Genomic DNA, 26,108 nt, shown 5'->3' on the forward strand with positions numbered 1-26,108 from the left:
GATCTCACTCTCCAAAGAATGTTTAAAACTATAAATGTGATTGTCTTATATTACTTTCATAATAATGATGCAAAGTAGGTTGCAAAATCACCTGATTATATACACTTGAGTGCCACCCAGAGTTGCCAGATGAGATGGACAGCTATATATATTTGATTAATAAATAAATACTGGACTGATACAGATTTCTCTGATTCAGGATGACATCTCTTAAGTTCCAACATTAGCTCAACAGATTCTGGGCTATGAGAACACCATTGCCATTTGGGCGATTCCTTAGCATACTTTCCAGAAATGTTTCTTTTTAATGATTTCACCAGAAAAATATATATAGTGGCCAAAGGACTTTAAATATTGTTACATTATTGGATCAATATTTTGTGTATTCAAGCTTCTGCCTAGTCAGGGAGTAGTGAGAATCTGATGACAATTTCTTTTAGAATTATAAGGTCTGGTTTGTGCATATCCAAATCACCAATATACAAATCAAAATCACATTTAAGTTTGGCTAAGCCATTTAAACTGTGTTTCACCTGTGGCTTTGGCTCTTTTTTATTCTTTTCCAGTGTTTATTGTATTTCATTATTTTATATAAATTATTTGGTTTTTGTTTAGAAAAATAGCTCATAAATATTTAGAAGACTGGTCGAATGAATGAAGTTGTCATTAATTTGTAATAAGAATAAGGAAAGAAATATGCAATGGTAATGTAATAAGAAAGTATATATAGAAACATAAGGAAATGTAAATGATGCCTTGATGTTGACATAATGATGTATATAATTTTATTTTATGTTTTAAAATTTGAAAACTGAATAAAGTTTATGAAAAAAAGAAATTGTCAGTATTCCAAGTAATAGACCTACATCAAGCAAAACTTTGAGGCAGGTAGATTTTTCAAAGAATAGATTTATTGGATATTTCATATTGGCACAGATCTGGTGAAAACCATCTCTGAAGATTCCCATGGTTTTCACCTAATTAAAAGTAAAAGTTTGTAACTTTCTCAAAACAATCAGTCACATGGTCCAAATCATAGATGCCTGGAGACATCACTCCGCCTTCCTCTGACCAGGTGTGAGAATGTCCTTGGTTCCCAAGAGAAAGTATTCTGCAAAATCCCAGCTATCTAAAATCCCCCCTTCCCTATCCCTCAGCTCTAGCGTGGCAACACTGAAGCTGTCAAGATGGCTTCAGTCAGGTCAGCTTTAGGGTTGACAGAAATGGCATGATAGGTTGGGTAGGTGTAAACTCAAACTGGGGTCAAACAGTTGTCAGTTATTCATTTTAGAAGGTTAAAGTTAGTAGACTAGTAAACTGCAAAGTTGTCCACATATAGTATGCTACTGTATGGCTTACAGGAGGGTCCCTCCTCCATGAGGAAGTCTTCTGCAAAGACCTTGCTATCGAGCCTTCTCAGTGATGGCTCCCTCTCCTCTGATACCTCAGGTATTTGGACCACTGCCTCTGTATTAAGCTTTCAAAGAGCCCTGGAAACTGAGCCATGAAAAGCAATTGGGAATGAGAAGGAAGGTCTTGGTACTGTGGAGTCAGGGAATACTGGCTGGATGTTATTAGTTGTTGGCGTTTGATTTTTTTTTTCCTATTGCATTACCCCTGCTGTCTATTTGGTTATTGTAAGCCAATCAGAGTCTTTAGATTAGAGTGGCATATAAACTGCAGTAAGTAGGTATGTGAATAAATAATTTTGAATTTTGAAAGCCAAAGCTAACATTTGGATTGGGCCTGGTATTTGAATTAGAACAATATATTCTGACTCATTTAGCCATAATTAATACCTAAGTAAACGTTAGAATATTTTCAAGTTGGCTTTAATAAAGTCCACGCAAAACACAGCACGACAGTTCCATCTGTGTTATTATATTGTACTGCTATTATTGCATACTGTCTAAAGTATTTGTATTATAGAGTGATATCCAAATGTAGTGAATAAGTAACTAATACAGGTAGTCCTCAACATGCAACCACAACTGGGAGCAGAATTTCTATTGCTAAGCAAGGCACTTGTTAAGTGAGATACACCTGATTTTATGGCCTTTATTGCTTTGGTTGTTCGGCAAATCACTGCAGTTGTTAAGTGATTCATCCAGTCATGAAGCAAATCCTGTTCTCCACATTGATTTTGTTTGTCGGAAGTTGGGTGAGAAGGTGACAAATGGCAATCATATGACCCTGGGACACTGCAACCATTGTAAATACATGCGAGGTGCCAAATGCCCAAATGCCCATTTTGGCAACATGACATTGGGGAGGCTGCAATGGTCATAAGTACAAGGATCTGTTTGTTGTAAGTCACTTTTTTCAGTGCTGTTATGACTTCAGTCACTAAAAGAATGGTTCTAAATCAAAGACTACCTGTAATGGGAAAGCAGTGATGCCATACTACTAATCCATAACTGACTGTCCTCAGCAGTGTTAAATAGAAGTTAAAAGTTGGAGGCAAGGCAGAAACACCATGACACCCTGTAATCTGAAGAACTGGAATGTCATAAAATCATTAATGTAAGATTTTCCTTCCAACTATAATCAGAGATAGCATAATATTGTGTCTCCTAAGTCCAGCTCAATGGATCCAATCATGTTGAATGAATCCTAGCAAAAGACCTCAATGATTTAATTGTTGTGCTTTCTCTTAAGGAATGTTGGCAATGGCATCTACTCAAATTTCCAAGGCTCCCTTCACCCCAGATTCTATCCTGAACGCTGATTATCATGAAGTTATATAATTAATTTCTTCTAAAAATGATACAGCTTTAAAATCTCTTCAACTCATTTCAACATCTTTGCTCAGAAAAAGTAGAAACAGAGCAGTAATTTCCCTTGATCATATAAACAAAATAGGGAGAATGGGGTGAATAGGACCATCTCGTTAAGGGAAGCAGAAGCAACCCATTTCCAAGGATCGCTGATGAATTTTGATGTCTATTATCCTTTCCCTACACAATGATCCCCAAAGGACTAATGGAAGATTTTAGTCCTTAAAGTAGTTTGATGCATAGGGTAGCCCATCTGCAATAATCTCTGGGTCTGTTAAAATTATGGCATTCATTAGTGAAGGCTGAGTAGCTTTATTCATGAAAAGAAAATCAAATTAAAGGGGTCTTTGAAGTTCTACCTTTTGATCTGTTCCAAAACAGCCTGCTCATCATCAGCTCCAGAAGACAATATTGAGTGGATATGAAGACGCCATTGGAATAGTCATCCCAACAACATTGGATACAACATTCTAAGTTCTGCATAACTTCAGAGCACCTGTTTGAATGTTCCCTTTCGGTTTTATTTTGGTTGAGAGATATACAACCCACGGGACTTCCAATTGCTGCCCTTCATGTATAACCCTCAAAATCCCCCCACCCACCCCGATTGGGCTGCCAAAATTCAGCATCAAACTGCAAGGCAGGTTGTTTTTAACTGATTTTTAGAAATGGGAGGTAAATAAAAATGTTAAGCCTTACACAGACTTTTACATATCTTGATTTTTTTTAATGTTCTAACCTCTTTTTCTGAAAAGGTTTAAAAAGAGTCCAATTTCCATTTTCCAAAATGACCTTTTCTGGTAATGTTACTATGTTACTGCTGGCCATAGTAAAGTCACTTACTCTATAAAGTCACTCTCCTTCCGTGTAACATTTTTATGTCTGAAACAATAAATATGCTTTCTAAATCGAATCACCAACCTGAGATTCGGTATTTTTAAAATCATCTTTATAACATTTTTAAATAGAATGCTTTTAGGTGCATTTTTTATTATGCAATTTAGAAATTAGTTTTATGGAAAGAAAGATAAACCTATCTCTTCCACATAAGAGATGGAAGATGATATGGCATGTTCTTGGTAATCTCCCATATCTTTCTCCATCATTTTCTTTATCATTAAATACCTTCTAAGAAGGGAAAACCAGAATAGCTGCATAACATCTTTTGACTGGGAATACAAAAGTGTCTATCTGAAGTGATGGCCCCAGTTCAGGGACCAATTTCCTGTTATCTTGGGAGCACTTTGAATTCCTAATTCAGAACTTGGCAAAGTAGAACACTAGCTGAGTTTTTAATTTTGTATAGCATATGTTACTTTGCATTTACCAACATTTAATTTCATCTGCCATTTCATTGCCCTTTCTTCCGACAGTGTGAAATCCTTCTGTAAATCTTTTCAGTCTGCTTTATACTTAACTGTGTTGAATAATTTAGCACCATTTGAAAATTTAGTCATTTTGTTATTCATTCCTTTTTTCAGCTCATTCATGATTTAAAAAACAAACATCACATTAATGTGGTGATTCTTCATTCCTGAAATGGGGATTGGTCATTTGCGTCTGCCATATTTGATAGAATTCTTGTTACATTTGACATCCAGAAAACAATCTTGTTCCTTTATCTGATACAGTTTGCTTGTCTAAGGAAGGTATTCCATTTTTTAAAGTTAAAGCAAGATTTGGATAAAGTTTTATGAAGCTTTGATTCGATAAAACATGACATGAAAGTTCCATCAGCTGCTCTTGATACCAATTTTTGTTTAAAACTAGTCTGCAGCTGGAGGATATCAATTACGGCAGGGTTCCCCAACTCCTGGTCTATAGATCAGCACTGGGCCACAGCACGCCAGCAACCAGGCCACGCAAACAAGTGAAGCCCCATCTGCGGGATGCAGGTAGCACCTAAAACCATGCCCCCTCTGGTTCTCAGAAAACCCTTTCTACACCAAACTGGTTCCTGGTGCCCAAAAGGTTGGGGGCCACTGAATTACAGCATATAGAAGGAGTTAACCTTTAACTTTAATTACAGCATATAGAAGGAGTTAATAACTTTCTCAGTGCAGTCCCACAATGCCTATTTTAGCAAGGCAGCCCAAAAATATAATAGATTATTTAGATATGTGATTTGCATTATGGAATTGACAAATTAAATATTTCAAACCTGATCTATTTCCTTCCAATGCCTTCTTTCTTGTTGGAGGGTGGCAACACCCCCCCCCCCAATTCCAATCAATACCATGTTGTCGTCTCTATTTTTATCTTCATTATAATAAGTGGGTCAAAAGAGAGAAACACATGACATCATATAGAAGAGATTTCAGTTTTCTTCTCTCATACAAAAAGTTGAATCAAATGACAATCACTACTACTCTGATAAAATATATATTATGGAATGGATGCAATTCTGTTTCTCTGAATTATAGCTAGCTAGAAATAATTAGTATAAAGGGGAATGGATCCATTTAGCTTCATGAGCCACTAATCTTACTAAATTAGTTGTTAACATAATTTCTTCAGGACTATTGATTTCAATGGTCCCCAAAGCCCTCAGCTTTAGCTAGGCAGTACTCAATAGACGTTGACCAGTTAATTTTAACAGTTTATGGGTTTTGTAGGAATGATAGACTTTTGCCATGTGCACTTATCATTTATCTGGTGGGGTTTTTTTTTAAATAGTGAGAGTTGGATACCAAAACAACAGCAAATACTCAAAGTGGAACTTTTTGTTTGTTTATTTATTTGTCTGCTGTTATTCAAAGGGTATAGATCTCAGTATGATTCCTTTTCATTTTTTTCCTAGCACAAAAAAACATGGGAAAGAAAGTGAAAGGGTTTGGGACTCAGACAGACAAGATGATAAAAGTCCCAAGGCCCCTTATGTAATGTCCCCAAAACTGAACAAAATAATCACAGCTCTTGTGTGGCCAAATAGCTTACAAAACAAAGACTGGGTCCCCAAATGGATCAGGTTTGGCTAGGGGCTGCAGAAAGAAAAAATAATCTAGCCCCCACCCCATGTGACAAAAGTTGTGTGCAGCGTGTCCTATGAAATATGGGAAAAGCAAGATGGAGTTTGAAAATGGGAGAGGCAGCAACTTGTAATGTTGCTGATTGCTCTGCTCAAAGACCCCACCTTTATCCCTCTCTATCATAGCAGACTGTTAAAAGGTTGAAAAATATAGTAATCTTGCTCCATCTACTTTTCCTACTTTCTTTCCCAAAGTGTGAAATGAACTACGTGGATATTTATGAACCTATTTTATAAAAATGAGCTACTTTATCTACATAAGAGTAAATTTGTTAGATTCAGAATAGACCTCAAAAATAATTGAAATAACAAAGTTGGGGGTTGATCTAAGTATGACAGTCGCCGAAGTATAAACTTTTGGTTCAGTTTTTGACTGATCTCCAATTTATTTTGGGAATTCTTCCAATTCCTCTACTGATGCTCTTTTGCAGGTGCACTGTTGTTATTTCTTATTGGGTTATTTTTTTAAAGTTCAATATATCAAGACCAGTAATGTGTCAGCTCATTTAGGGAAACTTGGAAAACTGACAACTTTCTCAATTGTATTCTCTCCTAAACTGTCAACTTACATTGTTATAGCCTTAATGATTTTAGTTGACAGGTAATTCAAATGAACAGTGGTGCTGTTTGCATGAATAATTCTAAAAGACACGAAATATAAAAAGAGGAATTGACTGTTAATTCATCAATTTTGAAAGCAACCCTTTTTTACCACACAAAGCCCAACAAACCTCTTAAGCAATAAACTTAATATTTGTTTGCAATAATTGCATACAATGAACCCATCTTCCCTGCAATGAACCCATCTTCAGTTCCATGCAATGAACCCATCTTCCCACTTTTTGGAATCACTTTTTGGAGATTGAATTTGCCAACTACAACCCATTTTTAGTTAATATATCTCTCTTTCTCTTTTTTCTTTCTTTCACGCAATATTTGTTACTCGGTTCCATTCTGATATATTGTTTCTGATCATTCCACTTCTGATGTCCATTTGAAAAAAGCCCAGAGAAAGATAGTAATGACATGCTTGTGAAACTACAATTAACAGATCTGGGTTGGAATGAGAACCATTTCTATTTAGCTCTTTGGCTCCATTTTTAAAGAAAGAAACGTTCCACCTTTGAGGTTGTTAAGTTGCCTGATCTCACAGGGGAAATCAGACAAGACAGAAGAGATTAAAGCAAAGGGGCTTTAGATTAACAGCAATAGACATAGCAGAAAGGAGAGGCAGAGTCTCACTAAGATGCTGCAAGTGGGCCCAGGACCATGGAAAGCTCCACACAAGAATGTCCTTATTACTTTCATACCTGCTAGGATGCAGAAATAAAAAGAGATTATCACTGCAAAGTTTCTGAAACTAACTGGAGTCTCAAATAAGTTGCCAGTATCCATGTTGTGATTAACTCCATTCCATCAGCAGCTGCAGCTTTCAGGATCTTAAAGAAGTCTACTTGATTTATATTTTGTAATACTGGAAAAATAGAAGTTCTGCTAGGGATTCATCCTCTGGCACTAAAACCAAATGCAAGGCTGAGTTGCCTGCCTGGAATTGATCTTCCCCAGAGGACTGGAAGCCATGACAATAAGGAGTTCAGTACAAAATTGCATTAACAACATCTTTTGCTCCTCTCCCTGATATTGCTATGTTTTTATTTTAATGCTTCTATGTTGGCAGATATATAGAAATTCATAATTGTAGTTCTCTGTCTCTCTCTTGATATAAAAGTATCTTAAGATTTGGCTAATTGAATTAAATGGTACTTAGAAAGATAGATAACAGACAAAGGTTACTGTGTAAGTATGCTACTGAATGGGAAAAAAATTCAACTTCTTTTTTCTGCTTTCTGATATTGCAGTATGATGACATACAGTCTTCACTCTGTAGAAGAAAGGGTGGCAATATGGAGTGATAACTGCACAAACAGTGTCAATACGATGGAAGTAATATATTATCCCCATCAAAGCAGAAAGCCTGTGATTCTCTAACTATTCCTGAATTTAAGTTCCCAGCAACTCCAGCACACGTAGCCAACAGCAAGTGATATTACAAATTGCAACATCTCAAGGCTCATAGGTTTCCTCAGCATTGATCTTCAGATACAGATATATGCAATGTGTAGGGATCGGATGTGGAAAGTATCATGGTTACAGAGACTGCTAGTTACATTTGGGGAGGGTGTCTCATAACAAAAATTATAATCCAAATTACAATTCCTAACAGTGGAAAATGATCAAAACTAAAAAAGGGAACATGAAATTTCTCACCAAAAATTTATACAGAAACTATTAATTTCTCTAAGAGATATTGGATATTGCTGTATTTTATTGCTATGATTTTTCTTCCCAAACAATTTTTTGTATTTTGTGTAATTTGCATAATGTTTCCATGTCCACCAGCTTCTCAGAATCAATAAATGCTGATTTGTGTATACTAATATGTTTTCATGTAGAAGGATCCTTCTTCAGTCTGAAATAACCGTCATCTTTAACTCCCTTAGTTGCATCTTTGGCAAACACAGTTCCTCTGTAGCACGAACCTTTATTATTTCTGTTCTTTCTTTGGATTCTTTCACAGACACTTCTTCCCTGAGATGATCCCAGATTGCAGCCATTCTCCTCTGTTTCCTAGCAAGGGATCACAAATGAGACACATAAATAATAATTTATTTCCCTAAGTCAATGAAGTTCCTGTTGCTCTTTTTGTGTGTGGGGGGGGGGGGGCGCGCAATAGTTTGTATTACAGCGCCCTCTGGTGCCTTGAGATTCCCTTTAAGTCTTGAGCTGAGCCCTAACTTTTCTCTATAAGGAATGTTTCTTTCAGGTCAAACTCAATTCTTGGATCCATGGAGTCTTCTTAGTAGCAAAAGAGAAGGGTTTTGCCATTGCCTTCTTCTAGGATTTATATGGACTCCTATTCTAGTCTTTAGTCCTTGCATTTCATATACAAGTATTACCAAAGACTAATTTTGTTTGACTTCCAAGCTCACATGAGGATGACCAGGGGTTATCCAGTTTTGTTGAGGCAGGACGCACTAATCATTGGATAGGGCTGCATGTAATATTCCATGGAGATTATATTTTTTTTGTAAAATACAAAATGTAGCTGTACAATGCCACTTTTGATCATTTTTCTGCTTAAAAACCTTCCAAGCAGTTTCTCTTGTATTTTTCCTCTGTGTTTGAGAAGTCAAGTGGAGATGCGGAATGAATTAAAAAATTTCTCCCCCATATGGTGATACTCTGTTCAGACTGAAAAATCCCATGACTAATTTGTAAGTTGCTTTTGTCATGGATGGAATCTAAAAAGCATCTGAATATAACATGAAATTTAGCCTTTTGTCACACAGTCAGGATGGCAACTCCTACAGTTTCTGCAATGCAATTTGTGTGCATCGTGGTCAGGTTTTGCTTGTCTTAACTACCAATTTGATTTTTTTTTTATGTTATTATGTGTCAGATAAAATATGGTAGACTTGTGCTTGAGATGTGTTGGTCACATTTTTAGGTCTGGCACTCAAGATATAAAAATAGGTAAAATATACCAGCAGGATGAATTAGAAAGCAACAAAAGACAGGAATATGTAAAATATGCTGAACGTAATCCAGAGTTCGGAATAACAATAGGAGAAATAAAAAATCTCAACCTGGAACAACAAAGAATAAGAGAACTAACTGCAGCTCTAAAAAAAAAAGTTCCACAATTTAAGACACAGAGGCCATCTCTCTAGTTTCTCAGAGAGGTACTATATTGCTTGTTTTGTGTCTTTTCAAATAGTGTTTTAATCTCACATGTAGCATACTCCTATTACCAAAGCATAAATATATCCAAAATTAATAAAGTGCAGTTGATAAAATAATATTCTATTCCAGCTCAATTTCTTTCAATATGTGAGGTTGTCATAAATGTTTTGTATTTTGCCTCCGACAACAAAAACAGACTTTACGTGTCCTAAGCCATAACTGACTAGATTCACAAATGTTAAGGCATAAATTGTGGTTTATAAATCACAAAGTAGGAGTTTATATAATTCAGCAAACAAATAAAGCCACTTTAGCCTTAATAAGATGTACAAAATTAGTCAAAACAGTTGGGACATCACATCTGTGACAAAAGCCACTATTTTTTTTAAAGTTTGGGAGTAAGGGTCAGGTGACATATTAAATATTAAATAAATATCGGTTTCTGATTTTGGAGTACGGAGTTAACCATGGGGTGGGCTCTCATAATCTGTTAAGCCACAAAAAAGCTAAAATATGGTTTAAACCTACAATATTCTTTACTGGCCAAGCATATTGTATGACAGAGCCTAGGAGGTGCAGTGGGTCAGTGGTTAAAGATGCCGAGCTTGTTAGCTGGGATGCTGATAGTCTGAGACCCAAGCACTGCTTAACAGGGTGGGCTCCCATTACTTGCCCCAGCTCCTATCCACTTAGCAGTTCAAAAGCAAGCAAATGCAATTAGATAAATAGGTGCCACTTCAGTGGGAAGGTAACAGCATTCTGCATGCCTCAGCGTATAATCATGCAGGCCACATGACTTCAGAAATGTCTTCGGACAATGCTGACTCCCTCAACTAACAAATAAAAGTTGGGCATGACTGGACTCGATTGGATAGGGGAAATCTTTACCTTTATGACAGAACTAATTGAACACCACAATCTTTGGCATCTGTGCTCACTTCTTCCTTTAACGTGTTTCTGATTTGGTGCAAACCAGATTGCTATTTTATTCAAAGGCATGCCATAAAAAATTAATTGTTCGAAGTGTAACACAAGTACAGAATTCACTTCTGAGAGTTGAAGGGAAAGGAATGATTATCTATCTTAAAGTATTACTTCAAGCCTCAGACATCTCACAGCTTCAAGACCTCAGCAACTCTCCTGAATGGTCAAGGGCAAACTTACCTTTCATCTTGGACACATTGGTGACCCTGTGCAGAAACACTAGGCATCATTTGTAGGGAAATGTTCTCTGAATGGCAACGGACAGGAGAATTTGAAACTCCCTTTTTTCATATTGCTGATTAGCTATGTTTTTTCCCATTAGCTAGCATAATACAACTTTTTGCATTATCTGGGTTTTGTACTGTACTAAATTTCTTGGGACTGCAAATTTTGCATCTGAGTGCACATTTAATCAAATAAAATTCTGACAAGCAGCATTACCTACTAGAAATTGGCATACTGAGTCAGCTCTTTTTTCAGGGGGCAAACCTAGGATACAAACCATCCCTTTTCATTTATGGATAAAATACTAAAGAGTTGAAATTCAAAGCTTGGACTCAATATAAGGATTTGGGTTCAAATGGTAAAATGATGTTCTGAACCAGATGAACTGGAAGAAGGAAAACCAGGTGTTCTTAATGTAGTGTAGACCACAGGTCTCCAACTTTGGAACTTTAAGACTTGTGGACTTCAACTCCCAGAATTCCTCAGCCAGCTTTGCCGACTTACAATTCTGGGAGTTGAAGTCCACAAGTCTTAAAATTGCCAAGGTTGGAGACCCCTGGTGTAGACAGTGACAATCCTGGACAATCGAAAGAGAAATCAAGAAATTGGGTGCCATTCTGGAGGCCTGAGTCAATGAGTTCAAATGAAGAAAACTTCAAGACAACACTACAATTATGTAACTACAGTGCCATGAGTTATGTATTAGATGTCATGACAGAGCTACAAACTGCTATTAGTATGAGGTCACAGTTGGTTACAGGCACCCACTGCTTGGAGGTAAAAGTAGTATATATATTTAATAAATACTTTCCTTGGCTTCCTTCAACTAGCTAATGACAGCTGAGATAGCTAGCAGTCTTTTGCCAGACTGCTGTTCCCCCAGAGAACGTAGAAGAGATCAAGTATTTTCTCAATGGAAGCTGTTTTGACAACACCTATGATCCTTTCCTGAGACAACGTGTTAAACAAAGTGACAATATTGACAACAAAAATTAGTGGAAGATATTGATATTTTAACGTGAACTTCAGAGTCATTGAGAGTTATGTGGCATATAAATTTAATTTATGGTTAAATTATGGTTGTTTGCAGAATTAGCCACAGATTTAGACAGGATTTGGTTTTTGTCCATTTATTGAGCATAAACAGATGTTATTTGAGGGTGTTAAAGATATTACTCCAGGGTGTAAGCTATTCCAAGTAAAGCTGCCTCTTGCAAGTGACTGATAGTGATGTTGTCAATGCTGATGGTGTTCAAGTGATGCTCCAGGTTTTTGAGATTGCACCCAAGTCATCTATTATATAGGTTCTACCTTTGCTTTATTTTGCCATAATCGTTTTACTTCTATTTCTATTGTATTACTTTCTCCAGTTCTTTCTCTTCTATTCTGTCTGAAACATCCACTATTCAGACTTTGTTGTCTTTGTGTTTCTTGCAGACAGTCAAATACACCATTGTTGTTACTTTGTCATGCCATTCTTTGTAGTCAGTCGGTGTGATTTTCTTGTAGCAGATAACTAGGTGATCCATTCTTTCTTCAGTTGCTTTGCAGAGGTGGCACTTGCTGTCTGTTGCTGTCTTCTCAATTCTGGCTTTGTAGCATTTTTTCTTAAGATTTGGTCTTGTGTAGTCAGAAGTAGCCCCTCTGACTCTTTCTTCAGCTTCTCTGCTCTTAGCCATTGTCAGCTTTTGTTATCTGCTTTTCCTGCTTGGGAGTGAGTGAGTGTGTGTGTGTGTGTGTGTGTGTGTACTGGCCATGTAATAACTGCCCTTGCCATCCCTCTTTTCTATTCTTCATTTGGTCATTCTTATAGGCCACTTTTGTTTCTCCGATATTCATTAAGCTTTCCTAGCATACTAGCTGCAATGCATCTTCTTGCATCATCCTTCAGATATTTTCCCAATGCCCTTTTTTCTTCTTCAACTGCCTGGTGTACTTGCAACATTCCACACTCACCTCTTATTGTTACTCCTTAATAAGTAATCAACATCACTGTGTGGATGAAGGATATGATTTGTTGTCATTATTATTCTGGTCTTTCTATCCAGGGCTTTTCGTTTTCCTTGAGTCCAGTCCACTATTCCAACTGTATATCTAATGATTAGAACTGCACAAGTGTTTATTGCCTTGATAATATTTCTTCCACTGAGTTTTGGACTTCTTCACTCATATGAAGTATTTGCTTCTAATCTTCTTCTTGACTTCAGTGTGCTTGATGTTGTCAGCTTGAAGGATGCCCAGGTATTTCTAGTGATCTTCTTTAACTAGACTCTTGTTGTTTCCATAGGGCAACTCAATTCCTTCAGTTTTCAGTATCTTCCCCTGCTGATTGTAAGACTGGCACATTTATCCAGTTCAAACTCCATTGCAATATCTTAGTTGTATATAGGGAAAATATTGAGCAGCTATAGAGGAGATGGGATAGCCTGGCGGGTGCTTTTGACGTTTGATAGGCATGGCCTGACTTGTTGACAGATGAATTAATGCAATAAGAAACAGTAGTAGTGATAGTGAGTCTCCTTGAAAGATTCCTCTCTTTATCTCTATACCTCTGCTCCTCTATCACCCACTGACCAACAACTGTGTCTTCCATTGTACCTTTGATTTTTGCACAATAGGTTTCTGTTCTTTTTACTGACTCTTGTTATTTCTAGGCACTTGATTGTCCAAACAGGTGGCAGGTAGTCAAATGCCTTCTTGTAATCAATTGAAACTACCTTCAAGTTTCCTTCTCTTGCAGTTTTCAAAAGCCATGTTGTCAATTAGGAGCTGCTTTTCCGTTCCTCTACTGTTCAGGCAGTTTCTTTCTGTTCAGATAGGGAAAAATTGTTTACAAGTAGATACTGTTAGCTACCACACCAGTTAGTAATTTGAAAGTTGTTGATAAGCAGGTAATTGCCCTGCACTTGCCTGGTGCTGCCCCTTTTGTCATATCTTTCATTATCAGGTAGGTTTTGCCAAATGTTAACTAATCTATAATTTTATCTCCTTGCAGCAAACTGTTTGGCAGTGAGTGAGTGTAGTAGACAAGTCAGATATTTCAACCAAAAACCATGCAGTTCATCTTCTCCTGATGCTGACCAATTCTTGATCTTCATCTTTCTTCATCATTTCTGCTGTTATTACTAGTTCTTTCATTTCAACTTCTTTTTTATTCTTATCCAACCCCTCTATCCAAACTGAATTATTTTTGTATTTCCTTGGGTTGTCCCATAGATGCATCCAAAACTACACTGTTACTCCTTTGTCAGGTGTTGATTGACAGTCACTCTCCATTATTAGATTGGTAGAAAATTTTTCTTATTGAACTAAAATTGGAGATTTCTGCCTATAGTGTGCGATTCAAGCTTTGCGATTCAAGCTGATCTTCTTGGTTACAACTGTTATTTCCTGCTTGATATTTCTAGTGTTTCCTTAATCTCCCTTATTTTCTAGTAGATGTTTCTTGATCAGGTATTCTTTGATCTCCTTATTCTTCAGCTTCTTTTCTTTCAACTGTTCTAACTTGCTTGCATCTGATCTTATCATGTTTATTTTCCAAAACCTCCAATTATGTTAAAGGTATAAAACCACTGGTGTGATCGATTTTTCTGTAACTTCTGAATCAGGAGAGACTAAGTGTATCTGACTCCCAATGCTGAAGTTCCTTGGTGATTTGGATGTAGGTCAGTAAGCTGAATCCTGATTATAGAAGCATTGTTAGTTACATCTTCCCAAATCTAGAACTTCTGTTAGTACAGATTACAGCACTTAAGCTACTGGTTGGGATAACATCCCTAGACATAAATTATATTATATGTCTTCTTCTAAAAGTTCTGCATTAATTGGCAGTCTGTTTCTTAAGATTCAAGTTGTTGAAATCAATATACAAAGCCTCAGCAACTTGGCATAAGACAATGGCACTATTTACACCCACTTCCCAGACACCTACAGTAAGAACTTAGCAGGAAGCCCAGCCTACTATGTCACAGCTTGCAGTTCTCCTTCTGTGAAAGATCCAGAGGCTGACCTTCTCTGAGGAACAACTTTGAGTTGGGAAAGACCTTTTCTTTATAGTATGCCAAGCCCGAACAATTTACTTTAAGCATCTTTTTAAAAGCCCACCTTTGGCCTTTCTTGGACACGAATTCATCCTGAGGTTTTCATCTGATAAATCATTTGAATTCAGCTTTTACTTTATTTTATGCCTTTGGTAGTTGTTGTTTTTAGAATGAACTACAGTTTTTGCAAGCAAGGGATATAATATTACTAATTCCTGAGATGCCAATCATTGCAAAACAGCTTCATGCCAACTTATCTCAATACTAAATCCTGTTCTAAGAAAGGAGGAGAACCCCACTCCACAGGGGAAAAAAGAAAAGAAAAACTGGCAACCTTATTATACATACATCACAAACTTTTCAAGAACTCCACCAATAGCACTGATACAATCCAATCTGTGTTGTCTACTATATTTCTCTAAAAGAAAATATGGATATATAGGTATTCCTCAAGTTACATCCACAATGGCACCCCAAATTTCTGTTACTAGGCGAGACAGTTGAGCTGTGCTCCATTTTCCAACGTGTTTGCCAGAGTTGTTGAGCGAATCATTGCAGTTGTTCAGTAAATCATGCAGTTGTTAAGCTTCCCCCATTGACCCTGCTTGTCAGAAGCCACCTGGGAAGGTTGCAAATGGTGATCACATGACCCTGAGACAGTGCAACTGTCTCAAATATATGCTAGTTGTCAAAACCTGAGTTTTGATCAGGTAACCATGGGGATGCTTCAACAATTGTTAAGTGTGAAAACCGGTCGTAAATCTTCTTTTTTTTTCCATTTCCATGCCATTGTAACTTTGAACAATCACTAAATGAATGATTCTAAGCCAAGGACTGCCTGTATACTAGAGCACAGTACCATGTATAATACACCTGTCAGCTTTGGAAGCCATATTCCACGCTGCCACATAGCCTGAGAAAGTGTGAGGGTGGGTGGTTTCAATTGAGTAGTTCTAAGTAGACAAAATTCTTTTCTTAGTTCAAGGTTATTAAGTGTGGCGCAGCAGAGAAAAAGAATCTTACACTGGGACAGATCGTGATTGGTCCATGTGATGTGGTGATGGGGAAAAAGGGGATGGATTGTAGTTTGAGACATTGTGGGAAGTCCGGGAAACTTTTAGTTTCGAGATTCCACAGATGTGCCAGGTACTATTCTAATAAAGGTACTTTTGAAATTATGCTTGTCTCGTAGTTATTGATTGGAATGGAGGCTTGCTGGAACACTAACAAAACCATCCTGCCCCACAAGCAGGTCTAACAATACCAGAATACCCTATAGTAATATCTCTTTTAAAAAAAAAAAAAAAAAGCTGCCCTGTTTTTTATATGGAAGCAATTACTACCCATCAGGGAAGACTTTTAGAAAATAATATGTACCAGAATCTTCCTGCTCCAGACAGTATGCGTGTCAATCGCAGTTAGGACTACTCATTAATTGGCTTAATGTGGCCCCAGGCTGCAGGTTCTCCCCGCCATCTCCCTCCACGTAGATCATCTTATGTTATAGTTAATAGGACAGAAGGATAACGTGCACTCCAAGATAATGTGGCAGGTAATAGGGCAGAGCTTTGATCACCTCCACTTTATGCGGTGTTCTTTTTGTGACTGTTTGGGGAATTGCCACGGAGCTAGGATGCCTGCTACACATTCCTGGTGGCATTTCAGGCCAATTATGGGAAAAGTCACAAGCCTGAATATCATATTCTTAGTCGTGAGATTTTTCAGCTTGCTTTGCCTTGCCTAGCTGTGTTGATTTTCTTGTTCCCCTGTCAAAAGGGCCAGCTGCAATTTTCCATAAAGGGCCTTCTGATTCAGATTCTGATTAGTTTTAAAACTTTTTAAAAGCAGAAAAACTAAATTTGTCAAGCCCCAATTTCAGTAAGAAGGGAATGCAATCCCTTCACATTTCTGTTCATGACAATGCAGTGTGATGTGCTTGTGATCAATTATGCTTGTTAAAAAAGTGCCTTGTCACTATTACTGTGTGACACCTGAGAAAGCAGCTGCCTGATGAGTAATCCCAGCCTTGACCTAGGACCTAGGGTATGTCACCTGAATACAATTTTCCCCTCTCAAATTAGCTTTTCAAAATTCCTAGAGCCATACTAATAAGTGGCCTTCTACCGTGTTTCTCCAACAATACGGCCTCCACCAATAGGAAGGCCCAGCGTGATTTCTAGGCATGAGGTGAAATTAAGCCCCGCCCCCAAAATTTAGGCCTATTTAAACCATGCGTTTCCCCACCATTTCTCACATTGTTCGTTAGAACTACACGAGGTGAAAAGAAATGGGAAGGGAAGGGGGTGGGAGAAAACTTGCCTTTAGGAGCACCATGCAGGTAGCCTAGGCTAGAATACCCTGATCTTCTACCAATAGAACATCGGCCGATAGAAGCTACCCAAAGGCAGAGTGACCAGCTGCTTCTATCGGCCGGTAGAAGCGGCTGCCGACTCTGCCTTTGGGGAGCTTCCATCGGCCGATAGAAATGGCCTCATGAGGGGAGCTCTCACTAGTTGTCTTTGAATCTGCCAGTGGGGCAGGAGAGAAAGCACACGCGTATCTGTGTCTGGATGAAAATTGTGAGATTGCGACAGAAGGAATGGGAGAAAACACCTTAGCCCAAATGTATTCTTGTTTTGCGTTCTTGCCCAATCTCTGATCAATCTCTCCGGGGCAGCTTTTAACCTAAAATCGCCCAGGTCTCCCTCAGCTAAAAGGTAGGGGTCTCCAAAGACCATCCCTAACCTCTGCCATTTGAGAGGACCAAACTCATTGCTTCTCAAAGTTAGACCCACAAGTTTTTCAAAAGTTCTTCTGAACACCTCCGACGTCCGATGAAATCAAGAAATGTCTCGTGATTGAACTCAATCAAAAAAAAAAAAAAAGAACCTTCACCTCGTCGCCAAGTCCCTGGTTTTACGGCTCCTCTCTCATCCCGAATTATGCCGAAATAAGGGATTCCGAGGCTGGCGTTGGTTAATTGGTTCATGATGGGCGCTCTTTCAGGTGCTCAGAGAGAGAGAGAGAGAGAGAGAGAGAGAGAGAGAGAAGGAGTCGTCGCTGAAGTTATCAGACTCCCCCCAACTGTTAGCAACGCCACCCGTGAACTGTGGCAGGATTGCCTCGGATCATGTGCAGAGTGCCTTCGCCGTTCAGCTCCCCCCACCACGACTCAAGGTTCATACTAAAATTAGGCCTTTCCAACCAGCCCCTGCAAATATTTGGCCCTCACCAGAGCAATAGAAAGGACGGTTTAGCTTCTCTCCTGCCCTTCTTCGCGTCAGCTCCCTCCCGCCCTCCTGTGCCGCCGCGGTGACCCTTTCACACTCACCCTGCTTCCCCGCTGCATTCCTACGAGGACTGCTCCCGCATCTCCTTTCAGGAGCCCACCTGATCTCTCTTCTAAGGGTAGCCAAGCTCTGCTGCCTCCTCTTCCCTCCCTGGCGCCCCCCCCCCCCACTCCCCAAACCAGCGGCGGTGGCAGGTAAAGGGAGGTTGGCTGCCCTGGGACTTTGGCAGGGTACCCGGAAAAGGTCTGGCCTGGGGAGGGGAGGGTAGCAGTGGGAACCCCGCAGATGCTGAGACCTTCCCTCGCCAGAAGGGCTTAGCTGACCCGGTGCAGGGATGAGGGCTAGCAGGGGTGGGGTATGTGTGTGTGTGTGTGTGTGTGTGAGAGAGAGAGAGAGAGAGAGAGAGAGAGAGAGTGAGAGAGAGAGAGAGAGAAACTCAGCTTGCTTCCCTTCTGCTAAGAAAAGTTTGCAGCCGCTCTTCCATGCGCACTCCCTCGCCACAAAGCCGTTTCTATCGGCCGATGGAAGTGGCTGGTGACTCTGCCTCTTGGGAGCTTCCATCAGCCGATAGAAACGGCCTCGAGGAGAGTGTGCGTGGGGCACTCCTCTCAGGAGCGCCCTGTGGGCAGCCACACCTCATCCCAAAGTGGCCGGTGACTCTACCTTTGGGGAGCTTCCAACGGCTGATAGAAACAGCTTCGTGGCGAGGTGAGTGCACGTGGGTGCTTGCCCCGAGGCCGCTTCTACCGGCCGATAGAAGCGGCTGGTGACTCTACCTTTGGGGAACTTCCACGGCTGATAGAAACAGCTTCGTGGCGAGGTGAGTGCACGTGGTGCTTGCCCGAGGCCGCTCTACCGGCCGATAGAAGCGGCTGGTGACTCTACCTTTGGGAGCTTCCAACGGCTGATAGAAACAGCTTCGTGGCGAGGTGAGTGCACGTGGTGTTGCCCGAGGCCGCTTCTACCGGCCGATAGAAGCGGCTGGTGACTCTACCTTTGGGGAACTTCCAACGGCTGATAGAAACAGCTTCGTGGCGAGGTGAGTGCACGTGGGTGCTTGCCCGAGGCCGCTTCTACCGGCCGATGAAGCGGCTGGTGACTCTACCTTTGGGGAACTTCCAGTGGCAGCCTCATGGAGAGGTGAGTGCGCACGGGGCACTCTAGGTGGAGGTGTGCGTGGGGAAGAAATTAAGTCACCCCGAAAAGACGTCCTAGCCGTTTTTCGGGCTCAAAAAAAATAAGACCCGGCCTTATTTTATGAGAAACACGGTATATAACAAAAAGAGTTTAACAATTGTGACCTCCTCCGCTGCCTGCCCAAGGTGTTATTTTGTGCAAAATGAATAATGCCTACTGTACTTGGTAATAGTTCTATTTGTGTCAGCTTTTAAGTAGGACAAAAATTTAAAAAAAGCTGTGTGCATGTTATATGTAAATGATGAGATATTCTGTGTACATTTTTGAGTGCCTACTGTTGGCTGCAATCTTAAAATTCTGTTCAACCCCCATGAACTGAATGGAGCTTTTGAATTGTTATATAGGCTGTGCTATAATTCATTTATTGCCCACTGAAAGCCTGAGCCTGTAGCCATGATTATTTGGCACACTTAATTCAACGGTACTAGAGTTTAGACCTTAACCCAGGTCTCCTCTGTATGCTTATCAATGGGAGGGAAAATAATGACCAGTTCTGTCACCCAAATCCTTGCATGCAAACCTTTGCAGGGATTATTGGACAATCTTGCAAAGTAGGGTCTATGGAAATTTTTATGCTTTGGAATTTAATTTTGTTCTCAAAATATTATTTTTACTATGAGCTGTTGAAGTACACCACTTGCCTGATCAGTGGCTTTTGTACACAGAAATGTGCCTAAATTATTGCTTATAATGTTTATCAGGGAGCTAATTTGGTGTAGTGGTTAAAGCAGGGGTGGGCAAACTATGGCCCGCGGGCCACATCCGGCCCGTTGGTCTGTCCAATGCGGCCCGCCCTGAAAAAAAATCGCTGCCATTGGTCTGTCCAATCCGGCCCGCCCCTGAAAAAAATCGCTGGGCGTGGCGTATTGCCCTGTGCCGCGTGGCCCCCAAAGCTGCAAAACAGTGCGGAGCGATCTAGGGGTAGGAAAGAAAAGAAATTTGCAAAGGCCTCGGCTGGGAGTTCAAATCACCTTCGAGTGCGACCTCTCCGAAGGTGAGTCCCCGCCGATCCCCCTTTTTCCGGGGCTTCCAGGCTTAAACTTTGCAAAGGCAAAGTTTGCAGGCTGGAGCGTCTTCCCGCCGAGGAGCGGGAAGGGTTCCGCCCGCGAGCGGGCGGGCTGCTTAAACTTTGCTCGTGCGGCACTTTAAAAGCCTGCTCCCAGCACCCGAGCAACTTCCCAGCAACTTTCGGCTTCCTTTAACTTGCGGGCGCTTGCGCCTGGCCCCGAGCGCCCGCGGCAGAGGGAAGCCCGGCGGGTGGGCGGGCTGCTTGGAGGAGGCGACCCGGCGGTGCTCCGGCAGCAGCAACAGGCAGTTTCGCCCGGGCTCCGCTCAGGTGTCCGGCTGGGGCTGTCAGGAGTTGCTACCGCCGGCGCAGCTCCATGCGGCTCCAGTCCCGCGTTGCCTTGGGAAGGAAAAAGCAAAACCAGGAGCCGCTGAGCCTGAGCCTCCAGTGCCGCTGCTCCCGTTGCAAAGCACCGCCGCGGCTCTTCCTTTTGCCTTTCCCTTCCCGAGGCAACACGGGACTGGAGCCGCTGGAGCCGCGCCGGCGGTAGCAACTCCTGACTCAGGGGCCTCCGAGGGGAGGAGGAAGGAGGAGAAGAAGGGGGGAAAGGGTGGGGGGTGATTCCCAAAAATCTTGTGCTGACCCGGCCGTCTGTCAAATTTTAAAAGTCAGTGCGGCCCCCGAGCCAAAAAGTTTGCCCACCCCTGGGTTAAAGCATTATGCTAGAAACCAGAAGACTAATGTATGAGGTCTAGTCCCGTTTTTTGGTGTAAAACCTGTTGTGTGATTTTGAGGCTGGTTACTTTCTCTCAGGCCTAGGAAGGGGGCAAGTTATGCATGCCAGCTAAACTAAAAAAAAAATCCCTATAATGTTGTCTTATTGAGGATCTCCTTTTTGATCATTTTGATAGCATGCACCTTTTCCAGCAATGCCATTTATGATCCGAGGTTTATAATTATCGTTCCAAATGGGGACTGCCTCCCTAACTTTTATAAAGACAGGACAATATGGAAGTTTTATTTTGCATTCTGTTTTGAATCCTCGTCGACATGGAATCTCTTTCACTGGAGCTTGGACAGTGGGTCAATCTTTTCACGGAGCCATGCACCACAAATGCTTCCCAGCCTGTCACTGCAAGCCACATCTGAGCATATGTGACTATCTTAACTGCACCTGCTCACATTCAGCTTGCTCAGTGATGCAGTGTTGAGTGGATCTCCCTAGATGCCCAATCAAGTTCCTGGGGTGCTTCAAATTGTCTGTACTCATGAATGATGACTCGGAGCCTTCCATGCACTTATTTTTCAGTATCAGGCTTGGCAATGCCGTTTGGATGTGTTACCTTGGGAGATAAGAAGGATTATAACCAGCCATCTGAGGTGACTGACAGATATGACCTGGGACAAGTAATCAAAACGTAAGTGTTCTACTATTCTATGCAGTTTTCATACATTTCCAAGAATGGTGTTCTACTACTCTCTGCAATGTTCTTAAAGAATGGTGGGCAGGTTGATTGATAATTCAGTATTGGTGACTTTGGATAAAGTTTAGACTAGCAAGCACTACTATTATATTTCAGGGATGAGAAAATAACATAATGATTATCAGGTTTTATGCTTATGGTTAACTACCAGGGATCCAAATGAAAATTTAGAATAGATGGACAGACTGACAGAATGATCTCCCAGAGTCATAATCTCTCTTCTGTGCAAAAAAAAAAAGAGCTGTGGTCATACATTGCAAACAACTCAAACATCCCTTTCCTGTCTATAGACTCACCTATATATGGGCAACGAACCATGGAGAATGCCAGGGTCTTTGTCACATAATTGTCCTGCTGTACTCGTCTCCCAGCTGAAGCCAGCAGGAAATCATGTCACCCTAAATCTTATTGGGTAAAAAGAGGGTTGTGGGCACCAGAGATTCAGTCCTCATCACAGCCAAAAGAGGAATAAAGGGCAGCAAAGAAGTCAGGCACTAGATTGAAAGGGACATTCCCACAGAAAAATGGCAGAACCGACTTGAGTTCCAATATTTCTGGAATTGAAATGACTTTTGGGCTGCCTCTCCAATGCACATCAAAATGACCTTTATAAACAACATGCAGCACTTTGAAGGAGGACAGTAGGGAAAATACCATTTCTTCATTGTAGCACATTAAGCTTTTCTCAGGCTACCTCAGATGCAAGAGAAGATACAGCGAGACACATGCAGATGTGTTTGGCTGAGTCTGTCATACACTGGTATGCTTTAATCTTCCCGACCATGCAAAGGACCTGGAACCTGGGTTTATTTTTTCCCCATTCACAGTCTTTTTTTTTTTTCCCAACCCAATGTAATATTGGTAAGAGGTTCGGGACTTTTGCTTATTCATCTGTCTGTCAGTGGGATACCTCTCCAAACCCAAGGGGAACAGGACCAGATGTGTTAGGGGAAACTAGCAAAAAATAGTTTAAAAATGGACTGCAATTGGCAACTGTGAAGGAAGTTTTTTTTTTTTAATCCATCCAATACATTCTTATGGACAAGATAGTTGGATAGGAGCTCATAATGTTTCTGGCTATTCTATTCTAAGCCCTTCTCCCTCATCTTCATGGACATGTGACCAAGAGCAGAGATTATGCTGCCAGCCCCATTCACATAAGCTATATATAGTACATGGTTTCTAAGGGAAAGGCAGGCAGACACACACACACACACACACACACACACACACACACACACACACACACACACGGAGAGGGAGAAGGGGAGGGAGGGGGAGAGAGAGAGAGAGAGTTATGGGTTACTTGATTACACAGAAGAAAATGCAAGTGTTTCCTATAGCTACTGCTGGTTGGAAAGAATTCCATAAATCATCTTTTGTATGTGTTACCTATCTTGTTTTATTATATTTCCCCTTGGAGCAAGATTTTAAACAACACAGAAGTGCAACTGGAGTAGGCACCACCATGAGTGAACTCAAAGGATGATTTTACCTATTCTTTTCTGCAATTTGTCACAAGGGTTCTATGTGGAGAGCGGTATGAAAGCTACACAGGAGATAGAGGTGCTTTGCGGGGAGGGGACTCTGGTGAGTCTCATCTCAGGAGCCAAGAGAATTAACTAACTCCCTGATCACCAGCTTACTTTGTTAAGAAAGCTAGCGATCAGGGAGTTAGTTAACTCTCTTGTAAGCTGAGTGAGGGGATTTTAGTTTAGCCTGAAAGAAGACAGGGCTTTCTGACTCTGTCTTAAGTTAGTAAATCTATTTAGGTTAGAACATATCAGTGACACTCTTCCTCTGCCCCTGAATTCCATTTCCTCCCTTTTTGTTTTATATCTTGTCAGGAAGTGACACAATTGACAACATGAAAACACATGTAAATACAAATACAGAATCCTGGGAGACAGGATTAATTTTAAAGGTCATCCGAAGTTTGCAAATAATAGGTACTTTAACAAACACCACTTATAGTGTTGTACGTGTAGAATACATATAATGGACAAATGTTTTTCCCTCTGCTGTTCATCCCTTTTGTGGTCAATCCCCAGTCAATATGCACTTAATAACAGCTTGTTCAGGGAGCACACAATGTATCTTCTGTCTCTTTTGGGAAGTGGATGATTCATAAAGTGGAAGCTATTTACCATCTCTGCTGTACAATTATGTTGCTTCAGCAAATGGATACAATCTGTTTACATTTAAAGATGGGTGTTCTTTTCCTAGAGAGGAGTTTTGTGAGATATTCCGTGCCAAAGAGAAATCGACAGGCAAGCTTTATACTTGCAAGAAGTTTCTGAAGAGAGATGGGCGCAAAGTGCGGAAGGCAGCCAAGAATGAGATCATCATCCTGAAGATGTGAGTGGAGAAGGTTGATTCCAATAAATACCAGAATCTGTGCTTCCTCGGCTGCTTTATTGCTGTGCTTGCTTAGCCCTTGAAGCTGCAAATGTTCAATTTAATTCTTTTCCTAAATGGAATGCAGCTGCAGTTAACTCTAATACTGTTTCTCTGAAAATATGATCTATCCCAAAAGTAAGTCCTATCTTGATTTTTTTACACGTGCGCCCAATATAAGCCCTACCCTCAAAATCAGCCCTAATTAAGACACCGCCCACTCCAGGGAGGGTTGAGCTACCCTACTACTTACCTTTGAACACTTGCAGCCAGGTCTCACACACTCCATCACCTGTGCCTTGCCAGCCCATTTCTTCTGCAGACGGCAAGGCTGCCAAGACTTTCCTGAAGGCCTCTGCAGCCCATAACGAAGCTCCGGATCAATCTGGAGCTCTGTTATCATCTGCATCGACCTTCAGGAAAGCCTTGCCGGCCATAGAAGAAGTTCCTGAAGGCCTCTGACAATGAAAAGGAGGCCAGGGGGGGCAATGCACACAAGTGAGGTGAGTCAGGGGATGCCATCCCTGGAAAATAAGACCTGGTACCTTTTTTGGTGGCAAATATATATATATATATATAAGACAGGGTGTTATTTTTGAGGAAACACGGGTAGTTATTCAGGAATAGCGACTGCATCTTTCTTCAGGATTCCATTAAAGTGCCAGCCAAAACTGTATCAAGAAAGATCTATACTGTCCTATACTGTCAATTCCTATTCTGCCTCCATAGCCTCTCTCCTGTTTCCCCGCCCCACCCCGCCAGATGGTGGCATCCTGATTTGGTGTGCATAAGGCATGTTCACCACTGGTCAGAACCATTGGCATTGCTATTTATCCCCATTTTAAACATCACCATGAAGAAACACATTCACTGTAGCTGTATAAGAGAAATACTAGTTCACAATATGTAACATTTCAGAATAGATGTTGATGAACTGAAGATTTCCCCAAAACAAATGCAAAGATAAGACAAAATAATACTTGAAAGCTAATCCTATAAAGCAGAATTCAAGGAACCAACATGCTCCAGAAAGGATTAAATATAAAAAAATACTTTTCAGAAAGGGGAAGCAGTTTCTGCAAGGATCAGAGGGAGGGGGAAATGCCAGCTTGATGAAAGTAACATTGCAATATCACAACGCAATTCCCTTTCATTTTGCATATGATGAAAGCAACAGAATTCTGCAGTAGTCGTTGTATCCATTAATGATGGAACAAGTTGTATGGCTTCAGCTATGGCGGAACAGAACAGATTTAGGCAAAGTAGAACATCCTAATTAAAATGCAGTAAATGAATACGAGGTGACTTGACAAATTTCTTGAGAAGACTGAGCAGATATCTGACTCTGGTTTTATTTTTGTGCCTGATAGCAGACCCTCAAAGTAGTTTTTCTCTTTTCCTACAGGGTAAAGCACCCCAACATTCTACAACTGGTGGATGTATATGTTACCCGGAAAGAGTATTTCCTCTTCTTGGAGCTGTAAGTAGGTGGTGTGTGAATCTAAACTCCTAAAATGACCCATTGGGTTCTCTTCTCAGGCTGCCAGGGCCATAGGATGATGATGATGATGATGCTAAACCCTGCCCTCTCCTCCCCCCCATCCCAAAATACAACGTGCTTTCTCAGACATTTATCAGAAACTCCTTAAATGTTCATGACGCCATCTAGAACAGGAGGGGGAACCTTCCTTCTCATTATATTATCATTTCTTTTTACTGCAGAAAAAAACCATTACTCAGTAGTACTGTATTTGTTTTTTTCTAGGGGAAAAAAAAAACCCTCTGATTCAATCCCTGGCATTTTTTAATAATGCTGGGAAAGAGTCTATTGTGATGACAATTAACATGTACCAAATCAGATGGATTCAAACAAAGGAAGCTATTTTGTTCCATTCTCTATTGTAAAGCTAATTTGCAGTGATGTGAAATGAGAACG

The 26,108-nt window shown here is 40.6% G+C and overlaps 1 protein-coding gene and 1 long non-coding RNA gene across 3 annotated transcripts in view; one reads left to right on the plus strand and one right to left on the minus strand.

Annotated features, from left to right (window-relative positions):
• CAMKV (CaM kinase like vesicle associated) overlaps positions 1-26,108 on the plus strand; it is a 62,029-nt gene that overhangs the window by 21,727 nt on the left and 14,194 nt on the right. The window contains exons 2-4 of one of the 2 annotated variants that reach the window (XM_087955016.1): positions 21,601-21,709; positions 24,002-24,133; positions 25,578-25,652. In XM_087955016.1, the coding sequence (XP_087811142.1) occupies positions 21,615-21,709; positions 24,002-24,133; positions 25,578-25,652 (302 nt within the window). In that variant the 5' untranslated portion in view covers positions 21,601-21,614. Of the gene's footprint in view, positions 1-21,516; positions 21,710-24,001; positions 24,134-25,577; positions 25,653-26,108 lie in introns of those variants that run through there. The other variant, XM_087955015.1, reaches the window with a different exon arrangement.
• The window catches only part of LOC148132062 (uncharacterized), a 40,522-nt gene continuing 20,468 nt past the window's right edge, over positions 6,055-26,108 (minus strand). Inside the window, exons 2-4 of the long non-coding RNA XR_015747557.1 lie at positions 22,072-22,146; positions 17,694-17,807; positions 6,055-8,433 (exon numbers count right to left, since the gene is read on the minus strand). This is a non-coding gene — a long non-coding RNA (uncharacterized LOC148132062). The remainder of the gene's footprint in view (positions 8,434-17,693; positions 17,808-22,071; positions 22,147-26,108) is intronic.

Source organism: Notechis scutatus, chromosome 2 (assembly GCF_049901735.1).
Source record: "Notechis scutatus isolate UNSWTSFEM ecotype Mainland chromosome 2, rNotScu1.2, whole genome shotgun sequence".
Classification (NCBI taxonomy): Eukaryota; Metazoa; Chordata; class Lepidosauria; order Squamata; family Elapidae; genus Notechis; species Notechis scutatus.